Genomic DNA, 13,428 nt, shown 5'->3' with positions numbered 1-13,428 from the left:
TGTGTCTCTAGCTCATTTTTAATATTGAAATATTTTAACTAGAAATTCAGTCTTTTCAGGAAGAGAATAAGTTCAGTGGTTAAGCATTAACAAGATGTAGGAAAGAGAAGAGGAAAAAAATGAGAATGTTTTTCACCTGCCTGAACAACACCTACAGAGGCAGAACCAAGTCACAAAAGCAATATCCAGAAATTCCATTTCTGGAAATAGATCTTAAGAAAATAAGTATGAACAGAGATTTAGCTATAAAGATGTTGTATCAGAGTGTTGGTTTATAATATTGAATAGTTAAGAATGATTTAAGTATCTATTTTGCTAATTATTATATCCATATAGTTAAATACTTCAAAATGATATTCTTAAATATATTGACATGGAAAGGAGTTTAGAATGAGAATGTTAAGCTGTGAGCAGTGAGAACCATTTTCTTATCTAAAAACAAATATATGACAAGTTTCTACCGTATAGCACAGAGAACTGTATTCAATATTTTGTAGTCACCTATAATGAAAAAGAATATGAAAACGAATATATGTGTGTACATGCATGACTGAAACATGCTGTACACAAGAAATGGACACATTATAAACTGACTACACTTCAATTTGAAAAAAATTAAAAAAACAAAAACAAATGTGTAGACACACAGAGGAAGTTTCCTACTTTTGTGTATAATGCCTCTTTAAAATTCTCTGCAGAAGTCAAATGATAAACTTACTTGTTATAAAGAGAGACTAACCCTAGAGAGCTGAAAACACAGAATTCTTACTTATACTTGCCTATTAGACATTTTGATACAGTTTCAGAATTGTATACGTATTTCCCACATTTTTTTTCCTTCATAATTGAACACAGAACTTACTAGTACTTAAGCTCAAGTTAAAAAGTGTTAGAAGAGGAAATCAGACAAGTTGATTTTTGTCTGCTTCCCTTAGTGATTTATCCCGTGTGGGTAAGAAGAGAGGGAAAAGTGCACCAGCGAAGTTCAGTGAAAAGTGTTTCCATCCTAGTCCTTTGATTCAGGGACCTTCTGGGGGCTGGGAGGGCACTGCTTGCCTTCGGGCTGGATTGAGCAGCTGTCTGTCACAGCTCTTTTTCCCTGTGTGCCCTTTATTTCTTACGGAGTGGTGGAAGTGGTAGAAGTCGTGAACATTGGCCAAAGATTAGGGTCCAGTTCTTTGGTACTTTTATGTAAGCTCTTAACTTCTGTTGAGTCCTTGGCTAAATATTTCTGCTTCTCTTGAAAATGTTATATCCTTTTAGAAAATCAACCCTTACCAGTTTTTCAAAGCTAATTTCAGTTCAAAATTGCTAAGCAAGAAATTGAACATTGTTGAACCCACATTTTATTAAGTATTTAGTCTGTGGCAGGCACTATACTAGGTCTGAGGATGTAGAGGTATGGCATAGTTCCTACCTGAAAAGGATGTATTTATTAGTTGTAAGTGAAAGAAATCTAACCCAAACTCTTCTTAAGCAATAAGAAGATTTAATTGCCTCATAACCAAACCATGGAGAAACAGGATGGTGCTGACCTCTGGGTCACTTGAAGCCGTGGACTCAAATAGCTTCAAGTCTCCTTCCCCTTTCTCTCTCCCTCCTTTGCTTACTTTCATGCACCCATTATCTCTTTACTTTTGTTCCTGCATTGATCTCATCCTCTTAATTGTCCAAGTGGCGTGGAACACATTTGTCAGCTTCCTTGAGGTCATATCCTTACAGCCCATGTCTGCCTCCCAGCTGCATGTATAGCAGCATAAGAACGGAGTCTCACTGGCGTGGCTTGGGTTATGTGTCACGTACCCACTCTGGTGCGGGGAGGGTGAGTTGTCGATGTTTTAAATAATTACCCCCCAAAAAGTTGTAAAATAATAAAAAGAAATTCACAATTTAGTAGATCCATAATTCATTTTTGTTCAGGAATGAATAGCAAAGTATGTCTTTGCCTTATTAGTAAAAGCCACAAAACCCATGACCAGGCTGAGTCAGTCAGCTGAGGCATGCTAATGGGGGTGAACACATTTTCAGGAGCCTCATTTGCTTCATTGGCATAAAGTGGATGGATTGTATTTACCCTTCTCTTTTTTGCAATGCATAACCTGGAAATAAAAATATCTGCAGACATCTGTTTGCTTTGTTCATCCACTGAGCAAGCACTTAGTAAATGAGGATATCCAAACGACCAAAGAGCATAGGAAATCACCCATCATCAGAGAAGTACAAAATAAAACAATGAGATGCCATGACACACCTGGCCCAGAATGGCTAAAATTAAAATCAAACAAAAAAACCCATAAAGTCAAACTCTGGCAAGCATGCAGAGTAACCAGAACTTTGATACAGTGCTAATGGGGATGTGGACTGGTACAGCCAGTTTGGAGAGGCAGATTGGCAAGACCCAACAAAGCTGAATTTTTGTGCTCCCTGTGGCCCAGCAACAGTCCTGCTCCTAGGTGTGTGTGTGCATACGATTGTGAAGCATAAGACACATAGCAGGATGTTCCTAGCAATATATTCATCACAGCCCCAAACTGGAAACGGCTTAAATATTCAAGAGGAGAATGGACGAGTGTTGGTATATTCACACACTCGAACAATACACAGCAACAAGAAGAAACCCTGCCACGTGCAGTAACATGAATGAATCCACAGTAGAGAGTGCTGAGCAGAAGCAGCCAGATGTAGAGTACGTACTGTGTGGCTCGACTTACATACTTGGGTGCTGCATCCTCCAGTTCTTCTTAGTTGTATGCCTTTTCTGAAAAGAGAAACTCCCCTTTGTGTCATGAAATTGTTCTTTTTATCAGTCCTCTTGTCTTCCTCACAGAGGTAGCTGAAGAGCTTGGGAGAGCTGCCTCCTCATCATCTGTTGTTCCGTATCTGCCCCGACTGCCTATACTTCCTTCCAAGACCCGGACGCTGAAGAAGCAGGGGGAGAACAAGGAGAATATTGAAGGGGCACAAGATGCCACAGAAAATTCTGCTTCCAGTTCAGCACCAGGTATGAGTCCCTAGGCAGGCGGTCAGACTGCCTTGTTGAAAGAGCCATGGGGTGTGATGCTTCTATTTCCGCTTTCCTGCCCGTCTTCCCCGAGGAAAGTGTGGCTGGCGTCTGTTTTATTTACCTCTCTGGTCCTCGGCTCTGCATCGACAGCGTGGGTAGTCCTGATCTGTTCGTCCAGCGCACAGCTCTGTCTCCTACTCCATTTCCTCAGCTCCTGATTCCCAGGTAGTTACTGTCTTCACAGTTCGGCCAAAATTTCTTCATTGAGCCTGACTGGTGAGGCCAGGTTATGCTGTAGTTTCTAGAGAAAAGATGAATGTTGAGTTAAAAACCTCAGGTTTTTGTTTCCGTTTATATCCCACATCGCATTGGAACAGCAGTGTGAAATGATAATGCACTTACGAGTTTTCTCTGAGTCCTGCTAACACCTGACATTTCATAGATGCTGGAAAGTTCTTACAGTCCAGCCTTACTAACTCAAATGAGTCACTTCCTACCTTTCACGTTACTGATTGGCCGTTTTTCATCAGGGTTCATTAGAAGTGCACAGGCCCCCAGTGGGTCCCCAGCACTGCCTCGAAAGCAAAGAGACAAGTCACCCAGCAGCCTCTTGGAAGATGCCAAAGAGACATGCTTCACCAGGGACAGGAAGGGAGGCTTCTTCAGCTCCTTCATGAAAAAGAGAAATGCTCCCACACCCCCCAAACGCAGCAGCTCCTTCCGAGAAATGGAGAATCAGCCCCACAAGAAATATGAACTCACGGGTAACTTCTCATCTGTTGCTTCTCTACAGCATGCTGATGGGTTCTCTCTCACTCCTGCCCAGCAAGAGGCGAATCTGGTGCCACCCAAGTGCTATGGGGGGAGCTTTGCACAGAGGAACCTCTGTAATGACGACGGTGGTGGGGGTGGGGGCAGTGGCGCTGCTGGCGGGGGGTGGTCTGGCCTCACAGGCTTCTTTACACCTCGCTTAATCAAAAAGACACTGGGCTTACGAGCAGGTAAACCCACAGCCAGTGATGACACTTCCAAGCCTTTTCCAAGGTCAAACTCTACATCTTCCATGTCCTCAGGGCTTCCAGAGCAGGATAGGATGGCAATGACCCTTCCCAGGAACTGCCAGAGGTCCAAACTCCAGCTGGAAAGGACAGTGTCCACCTCTTCTCAGCCAGAAGAGAATGTGGACAGGGCCAATGACACACTTGCAAAAAAATCAGAGGAAGGTGCTGCTCCAACCAGGGAGAGACCAAAAGCCAAACTTTTGCCCAGAGGAGCCACAGCTCTTCCTCTCAGAACCCCCTCTGGGGATCCAGCCATTACAGAGAAGGACTCTCCAGGGGCAGGGGTGGCTGGAGGGGCAGCTGCCCCAAAGAGCAAGGAGAGGAATGGTGGGGCACGACTTGGCATGGCTGGAGTCCCAGAGGATGGCGAACAGGCAGGCTGGTCTTCTCCGGCCAAGGCTGCCGCCGCCCTCCCCACCACTCACAACCACAAAGTGCCAGTCCTTATCTCACCCACTCTAAAGCACACTCCAGCTGACGTGCAGCTCATTGGCACAGACTCTCAGGGGAATAAATTCAAGCTCTTATCTGAGCATCAGGTCACATCCTCTGGAGACAAGGACCGACCCCGCCGGGTAAAACCAAAGTGTGCCCCACCCCCCCCACCAGTGGTGAGGCTACTGCAGCATCCGTCCCTGTGCTCAGACTCCGCCGAAGAGCCGCCTGCAGGCCAGCCCACTTCAGAAACCCCGGACGGAGGGAAAAAGGCAGCTCCAGGGGCAGTGCCCGTTGGGGGGAAAGCTGGGAGGCCTGTGATGCCTCCGCCTCAAGTGCCTCTGCCCACACCTTCCATCTCGCCAGCCAGGATGGCCAACGGCACAGCAGGTACTAAAGTGGCTCTGAGAAAAGCCAAACAGGCAGCCGAGAAAGTCTCAGCTGACAAAATCAGCAAGGAGGCCCTGCTGGAATGTGCTGACCTACTGTCCAGTGCAATCACGGAACCTGTGCCCAACAGCCAGCTGGTGGACACTGGGCACCAGCTGCTCGACTACTGCTCAGGCTATGTGGACTGCATCCCCCAAACTCGCAACAAGTTTGCCTTCCGCGAGGCTGTGAGCAAACTGGAACTCAGCCTGCAGGAGCTGCAGGTGTCTTCTGCAGCCGCTGGTGTGCCCGGGGCAAACCCTGTCCTTAACAACTTACTGTCGTGTGTGCAGGAAATCAGCGACGTGGTGCAGAGGTAGCCACTGTTCTCCGAGTGGGAAGACGCACACGTTTCTGAGGGGAGAGGGGGAGGGACTTGTTTCCTGTGTTCTCGTTTTCAAAAAATGGAAGACTGATACTTGAGTGTGTTTCTGTGAAGTACCTCAGATTTCTGAGTTCTCACGTTTACAGGTTCATCTCAAAAATAGCAAAAAGCAAAACCCATAGGAGAGGGAAGATGGGTGGGGGCAGGGCAGTCACGGACAGGATTGGAAGCTGCATTGGAACATCAGGGAACATGTGTATGTTGTGCCATGAAGAACCAAGTCCAGCCCGTTCCTGGCTGGAGTGATGTGAGCTGGTTAGACACGGCTGCTCCCAGCAAGGCTACAGGGACTGTGCCCAGACTGTGTTGGCTGTGGCACTCATTCTGCACCACACAGAAGGGAATTGACTTGGGGCTCCAGTAGGTACTAACGGGGATGATGCTCCAACTCATAACTTACTGGATGGGACAGAAGAAAGGAAAGCTGGGAATGTGCCAGGAGAGGTTTTGTTCAAGGTCATTGCTGTAGTAAGAACTGCAAATCAGATGGTTACATACAAAATTAGGAAACGTGGCTCTATCTGTATGCTCCTGTCCTGTTTTCCATTGGTGTGTTAATTGGTGCAGGAAGTAAAGAATGCTAGGAAGTGTAGTCAGGGAGATTGAAACCTCCTCCTAACATCTTACGTTGCTTCACAGAAGTCACTTCGCCCAGTCTAGTGTATTATTTCCTAGTGGGTCAGGACTGGCTTTCTGCTTGTTGGTGCCTAGCTAAACCACAGGCACAGAGGTCTCCTTGGTGGTTCTTCTCTGCTCCTTGCAGGTTGTCTTCCTTTATTCCTGGCAGCATTCAGGGCATTAAGCAACATTGATTTGAAAATAATGGTCATGTCCAGGTCTCACAGGGGCCTTCTCTTCTGATACAGTGCCCCTGCATACTGACGTGCTGGCCAAGGGCTTGAGCAGCTGTTTCCTCATCAACTAAATACCAGGGGGAAGAGTCTCTTCTTGAAACCCGGCGGTCAGCCCAGAGACCTATGGCTGAGGGGAGAAGCTGGCTTGGTTCTAGTGGCTGTTGCTCTGTACCTTTCCTCTCCCTTATCAGCTGAGACCCAGTCTAGGTAGAGAGTAGGGAGGAGCATTCTCTCGCTCTGTACAGTTTTTAAATGCATCACCCTAAGTTATTCTCACGTACTTTCCTCCTCTCACGTACTGGCCACCCCCCAACACCACCAGTGTTGTTCTTGTTTGTAAAGATCATATTGGGAATATTCTTTGATATCTATTTTATCATTTCACCTCTAATTGAAGAATGCATAATTGAAGGAGCAGGTCATTTTCAGGGGACATCAGTTAGATCCCTTTTGATTCCTTTTCCTTCCCTATTCAGTTATTATTATGGAAGCTAATTAGGATCGCTCCCTAATTTGGAAACAAATCTAATTGGTTAGGTATTACTAATATTCTTGATACCAGGTCGAATTCTATTGACCACCTAATTCTCTTTTTAATTCTCTTTTTAAAACTTTGTGTCTCCCCATCTCCCCTCCCCAAGGAGAACCCAATATAAAAAAATACATTATTTTTTCCACCCAAAGGAGTATTAGGAAGATAGGAATTGAACCTTGATGCACAGTGAGTTTCCTCCCTGGGCTGTGTCGTTGATCCACTGTCAAGCCATAGCTCCATCTCCTTATTAAACAAAAGTAATGATACATGTTCTCAAGGGCGTTTTGCAAATAAGGCTATAGCTGTTCCTTTGAGAGCCTCTCTGGTAAGCTCTTTTGTGCAGTCTGTTACGTTGAATACAAACTTCTCATTCTCGCCTTTGCTCAGTAGCAGATAATGAAATTTATAACTGCTGAGATTGTATTAATTGGGCTAGAACACTAAGGGGAAAAACTGTTTTGGACAGAGTTCGGCATCTTTGCCCAAGGAGGAAATTTAGTTTTCATTAGAAAGAAAGGAAACCTTGATTCTTACCATGGTTGTTCCAAAGGAGTCCCAGGCCAAGAGGAGGATAAAAAGGGAGGAGACAGTCCTGGGCATTCCTTTCAGGGGCTGGGTAATTCCCGGTCTGTCTGTTACCTACAGATGCAGCACAGGCAGCTGGTGATCTGGATAATTCTGTAATGGCTGGAAGAGGAGATGGCATTCCCTTTAACTTGGATGTAAAAACCAGCAGTCCTCCACCCACCTCCTTTGCCGCTCTCCTTCATCGTGTATTTCCATAAACTTGAAGTTGTTTTAGCAATTAGCCTTTTAACGGTGGGGCAGGGAAAGCTAAAACTTTAGAATATTATTATGCTGCTTTTTAAGTTTATCCTTGTCCTTGTGGATGCAGGTTGAGGGATTATAATTGTTTTTTCAGGGTTTTTTTTTGTTTTTTTTTTTTTAAGCAAGAGGTCTTTGCTGAAAATAAGCCTTGGAGGAACACTACTGAGGGTATTTAAGCTCCCTGGTTTTCTCCTGGAAGAACAGTCTTTGAGGGTGGGGCTGGGTCTTACTCAGGGGCAGCACCTGGCTCTGTCTCGTCTACAGTAGGTGCTCAGTTCGTTCGTGAATTGCTTTTTTTCTCAACACTGTGGAGAGTAGCATTGACTGTTCACCCCCGTCCACATGATGCTGTAACTGTGTAACTTCAGGAGCTGAGGGCTCAGGGTCAGGCTACAGAGGCGCTGTCAACCTTCTGTCAAGTGTAATTTAGGCTTCTCTTTTTTCTACTTGAAAAGGACCAGATTTTTAAAAATAACCATATGTAAATTTAAAAGTTTGAATTCGAAGCAGAGAAAACTGCTTTTAGAAATTAAAAATGTAGTTTAATTTTGTCTAGTTAAAAAACAAAGCAGATAGCAGGAACAAAACCTCCTCTGCAAGGTGTTGAATACTTTCTACAGTGGTTGTATGTGTGCATACCTTTGGGGTGCCACAGCCTGAATCTTATGTACAGATAATGGGATTTCAGTTTAGATTTACTACCTAAAAATGCAGTGTTCTGTGTAGAATACATCTTGACTGTGCTTTACGTGAAGTATTTTCTTAAAAGGCTTTGTGTAAATTAAAATATGTATATTTTCCTACAGATCTCCATCATGATTTTCAGATACAGCCTTAAAAGAAATTGGCCCTGAGAAATTCATGCAGTGTTTTGCCAGATGACCTCTATACACTGAGGTCAGTATAGTGGAGACCCTTTCCCAGCTGCATTTTGGGGTGTTGAAAAAAGGTAGAATTTTCCTACAATTCAGTTGAAAATTGGCTAATAAAATAGCGCCCAGTTAATGAAATGCTGACTTTGCTAAGGCACCACCCATGTTTATTTAACAAAGTCATGGAGCTTTTGAGTTTAAAGGATACAGTATAGATAGTGATTAAGAGTTCACACTCTAAAACCAGTCTAGAAGGCCAGTCACTTAAACTTCCTGGGCCTTAGTTTCCTCACTGGAAAACAGGGGTAATAATAGTAACTACCTCACGGTGTTGTAAGGATTAAAGGAGGTAACGCGTGTAGGATACTTAGCTTGAGTGCCTGGCACATAAGGAGCACTCCGCAAACGTTTACTACTACTGTTATTCAGACTTAGTCCAGTGAGTCTCAGCCAGGGATGTGCGACAAAATTTCCTGGGGTTAAAAGAAATTAACAAAAACACTCCCCCCCCACCGATGCATTGGCCTCACCCCAGATCAGAATTCCCTGTGGGGCTGGGTCTCAGCCAGTGTGTTTTCCAAGAATCCCGCTAGGTGTTTCGGATACCCAGCGCTGTGTGAACACTAGCAATACCGCAACTCTTTACAGCTTAAGAACTTGGAAGGGAGGACAGTTAATTTACTTGCTCATACTCAGCGCAGTCAGTGGCGGAGCCGAGGCTAGAGTTCAGGTCTGTTCAGTTTCTCGTTGTGGGCTCTTCCTACGATTCCTGTTGCCTTGTGAGACGCCGCAAAAAAGAGTGGCTCCGATCGACAATCAGTCCGCATGGTGCTGCACACTTTCTAAAGCACACGTTCCTGGCACTCTCTGACCTTAAGGGGCTTGAATGTTGAGTAATGGCAACACTAGTAAAGCAGGCACTCAGTAGAACTCAGTAACTGAAGAAAGTTCTATGGGGTCATTCTTCTGGACAGACCTCAGTGACACAGCAATCTGCACTTTGTAATAAGGAAATAACAACTTAAGTTTTAAAAACCTTAGTTCTACATTCCTCTTTCTTTAAAAAAAAAACTTTGTTTCACATCATTTTAATAACTGAGATAATGTATATGAAAGCACTTTGAGAAAAGTATCAAATGTAATGAAAGGTTGTATTATTAATGTCTATTTAGAAGATAAAACGGTTAATTAGCTGCTGATTGACATAAGCTTTTGCCTGTGGGGGACCTGAAAATGCCAATGTGTAAACAGTCAGCTCTGTGGTTTATCACATTTATAAACATGAAACTGCTAAATGCATATGTGCAGGTATAGTGAGTGTTTTGCTAAAACTGTAGCTCAGCACTGAATAACTTCAGAAAACTAGGGACCAACTTTCTGGTTTCATTAATAATCTTTAAAAAGTACTCATGTGTACTCACTCCAGAACAAAGAAGCCCTTCCAGACCTTGACTCAAGGAGAATGAGACCCTCTCACCCTTGAACGTTTGTCCACATGTTCAGCCTTTTAGGACCCAGAATGTGGTGGGAGCAGACTTGTCACCCGTTCATGTTGACAGTGTCTTTTTTAACCTATGTCCTGCATAGTTTTGTTGGGGTTTTTTTGGTGGGGAGGGGGTGGTCAGAGATGGTTCTAGAACCAGTGCACTTTTCTAGGATTCCCTCTCAGTTATGAATGAGCTTGATATTCATCATCCATGTTTATTTTGTTTTCTAAGAGGAGTAGCTGAACATAACTCACCTGTTACATTATAAAAACACTCAAGAGTGAATTGCAGAGGCGGCTGCTTGTGCGTTACAGCTGTGCTGCGTTCTGACCTCCCCCGCTCCCTCCCCCTTTTGCCACTGACGTCGTCATTACTGTCAGGCTGTGCCCCCACAGGAGTTCGTGTTGTCTACGTTCTTGTTCTTGATGATTTTGGGGTTTCGTCATCTTGCTTGCATTAACTTGTTCTACCTGGGTTTGGGGTCCATCTCTGTGCCCTAAGCACCTGCTGTGACCAGTCCCCTTTATGTAGGTAAGTTTCTCTGGATGTAAGTTTCTTATTATGTATCAATGGACTTCAGCTCTCTGTATTTCTTAGCTTCTGTCAGCCAGTAGCTTAGTTCTTTTGTAAATGCCTGCTTCAGTCTGGGCTATGTGGGAGCGGGAGAGAAACAGGAAAGGGCAGCCCCAGGGGTGCCTGTACCTTCTACATGGCAACACGGAAACTGCTGCTAGCCACAGCCTCACTAGTCAGAGAGCAGAGGCCTTGGGCTGGTTCTAAAACTTGCCCTACTCTTAACAGTCAGGATATTTTTATTCTTTGGAGAGAGTTCCAATTTTCCATCTACCAGACTTTACAAAATCTGATACAAGGCTAGCTTTTTAGCAAGCCAAAAGCGCTTGGAGTGACAATTATCATTACCTGCTTTGCTGCAGCTCTGTTACAGCCAGACCTTCACTGCCATCCCGTCTTCCGGTATCACTGGGGAAGTGTGGGTAGATTTCAGGGCAGTGGAATGGGCTGTGCCCTGCTTCAGAGCGTCTGCCCAAGTGACTGTCTTAGCTCCAGCCTGTCTTCTATGATGTTTACTGCAGTGTCCAAAGAGACGAGTTTCTGCTCTGGGCTGCTGCTTTTCATGCCCCCACCTGAGGTGTATGGTCTATCTTGAGATAACAAGTATGCAAGATACTTCCTTCACTTCTGACTCAATAGCCTAGATCCAAAGGACAGGCAATTAGGAAAGGCTGCACCCTGTGATAATCGGGGTAAGAAGATGCAGTGTTTCTCTCTGGGTGAGGAGGCCTGGCCAGGTGGTCTTGATTCTGGGCCGATCGGGAGCGGAGTGGTAGAGATTATTCCTAGAGGATTGTGCCTTCAAGGATGGGTTTTGTGCATTTTGCAGAGGCAAAGACTTGTCAGCTGGGTTGATGTTGCACGATTATCGAATTAGAACTGGCAGAAATGAAGTTTTTGGGTCGCGGTGGCTCAGGCTGCAGTCAGTGCGATGTCCTTCCACCCAGGGTGCTGATCTGGTAGCCTGCTGCACTCTTCTCCGTCAGCTTGGGGAGCTGGTGGGAGGACACGCTGACTGGACCCTCCTCTCCCTCCAAGTGCACTATGTATGATTACAAAATTGGAATTGTTTACCTCTCCTAGAAAAATTATCTCCTTCACCCTCCCAGCTACTGTGTGACCCGAACACAGTAGCGAGACCCTGTTACCTCAGCCTGAGGTCACAGATGGCATGTGAGCAGATCTTCAGACCTGCAGACCATCTAAGGGAAAGGGTGTCTCCTTTAAATTCAAAAGCCAGGCCCCACACTGTCCTCAGACCACACCCCATGCACGCCATCTGTGCCTGTTCTGTGAGATTCTTTGTTCATCATCGTACTCGAAGCAACACGTTTCCAGGTCCTGCGTGTCATTGCAAGCTGCTGAGCTATACACACGGGGCTTGAGGTCTTGGAACACTCTAGTTCACTCTTTAGGACACGGTGGAGGCAGACTGTCAAATGCCAGCAGGCTTTCAGAAAGGAAATACAGAGTTTGTTTGGAGCTTGCTTAAGATTTGCTTCTGAGCCTCAGGATAGGAGTTTTAAATCATGTAATTAAGCATCATAAACTTCACTTGGAGAGTGGGACTTCTGGTTAGTAAAATTTTCACATATAAAGATACTTACTTTTCAGCAGTTCTAACATCCTAACAGGTATGCCAGATTTATTCTTGATTGAGATTTCACGGGATCCTGTGATACTTTAGGGTCATTGGTGGAGAATCCAAATACTGTTTTGTACAATTCAGAAGCATCGTACCATGTGTTGTGAGTGGCAGGAATGCCAAGTGACAGGTTTCTGGTAGACGAGGGCCAGATAACCAGCCTTCCCGCATTGTGACAAGCCGGTTTTCACTGTGGCCACTGTTCTTGGGACTCCATTATGAGGGAGATTTGCGGAGATCCTGAGAAATCACCTTGATTAGGCTGCTTGTCCCTCAGCGAGATTAGTATTCAGCAACTAGGAGGAACAGTGAGGTACTCATCTTACAGTGTTTTAGGGCGTCTGTTTGAAAACTGATAGGTCAGATCTGTGTGGAGGGTGCACTGCCGCCCTGCTCACTAAGAAAGGAGGGGGGAGAGACATAGGAGCCCGACCTTTCCCTGTGGTGAGTGGAAGCTGTGCCCTGGTCCGTGTGTGTGCCACGCACAGGCTGGCTGAGCTGTTGGTGCATGCTCCGAACCCCGTCTCCTGGGTGGACCCCACACTCCTCCTTCTTGCAGTCTGATTCTCTAATGACTATCCATGGAGAAACCCTAGTTTTATGCTCACTTGGCAAAAATAAGTTTGAACATTTCATGGTGGTTGATAGAACTTTGTCCTTAAAACCTATGATTCAGATTCTTTAAAACTTGTTTAATGTTTATACCAAAGGTCACGCTCTGCAGGTGTATGTGTGGTGGGTGCGCAGAGGGGGAGGTCTGGGGGGCCTGCCTGTGTGTATTGCTAAGGGGACACAGTGAGACAGTATGGGATTTAACTGAAAACTCATCAGTCATGGGTCACACTACCAGTGTTGTCAGGTATATGTTCTTAATTGTTATTGTAATATATTTTCAGGTGTTTTGTTTTTCTAATTTAATACTTTCACCCTGTTGTCTGACTGTGAACTGCTAACAGTGTTAAACTTGATGTAAATAAATGAGGCCCTTGAAAGGGGAATGCTGTCTGCCTGTTGTCTCACAAGGCTTGCAACTTGTGTTTTATTTTAAATAAAGGTTGCAATATTTTATTGGCAATGTGGGCTTGTGATTGGAGTGTTTCTCCCATGATTTTAACTGATAGGTACTGTAAGCGGAACTTCTCTCTCTACATATAAAATAAACATCTGAGGTAAAGAAGCTGCTTGAGCAAGCATCCCGCTGGCACAGTCTTTAGAATGTTCCTCTTTGGGGGTGGCTTCTCATCCTTTGATGGATTACAGTTTTGGAAATGGACAAAGGCATCATCTGAAGCCCAGCTGATACAGAAGGTGGGTGCTGGG

At 45.0% G+C, this 13,428-nt stretch overlaps 1 protein-coding gene across 6 annotated transcripts in view; it reads left to right on the top strand.

The window, feature by feature from the left end:
- ABL2 (ABL proto-oncogene 2, non-receptor tyrosine kinase) overlaps positions 1-13,183 on the top strand; it is a 94,391-nt gene extending 81,208 nt beyond the window's left edge. For 3 of the 6 annotated variants that reach the window (XM_064478044.1, XM_031435688.2, XM_064478045.1), the window contains 3 exons: positions 2,828-3,001; positions 3,535-3,768; positions 4,078-13,183. In XM_064478044.1, coding sequence (XP_064334114.1) covers positions 2,828-3,001; positions 3,535-3,768; positions 4,078-5,249 — 1,580 coding nt within the window. In that variant the 3' untranslated portion in view covers positions 5,250-13,183. Of the gene's footprint in view, positions 1-2,827; positions 3,002-3,534 lie in introns of all 6 variants that reach the window. The other 3 variants (XM_064478043.1, XM_064478042.1, XM_064478041.1) reach the window with 1 other exon arrangement.
- The last annotated feature ends 245 nt before the right edge of the window (positions 13,184-13,428 follow it).

This window comes from Camelus dromedarius, chromosome 23 (assembly GCF_036321535.1).
Source record: "Camelus dromedarius isolate mCamDro1 chromosome 23, mCamDro1.pat, whole genome shotgun sequence".
In the NCBI taxonomy this organism is placed as follows: domain Eukaryota; kingdom Metazoa; phylum Chordata; class Mammalia; order Artiodactyla; family Camelidae; genus Camelus; species Camelus dromedarius.
This window is presented reverse-complemented; position numbering and strand designations above follow the sequence as displayed.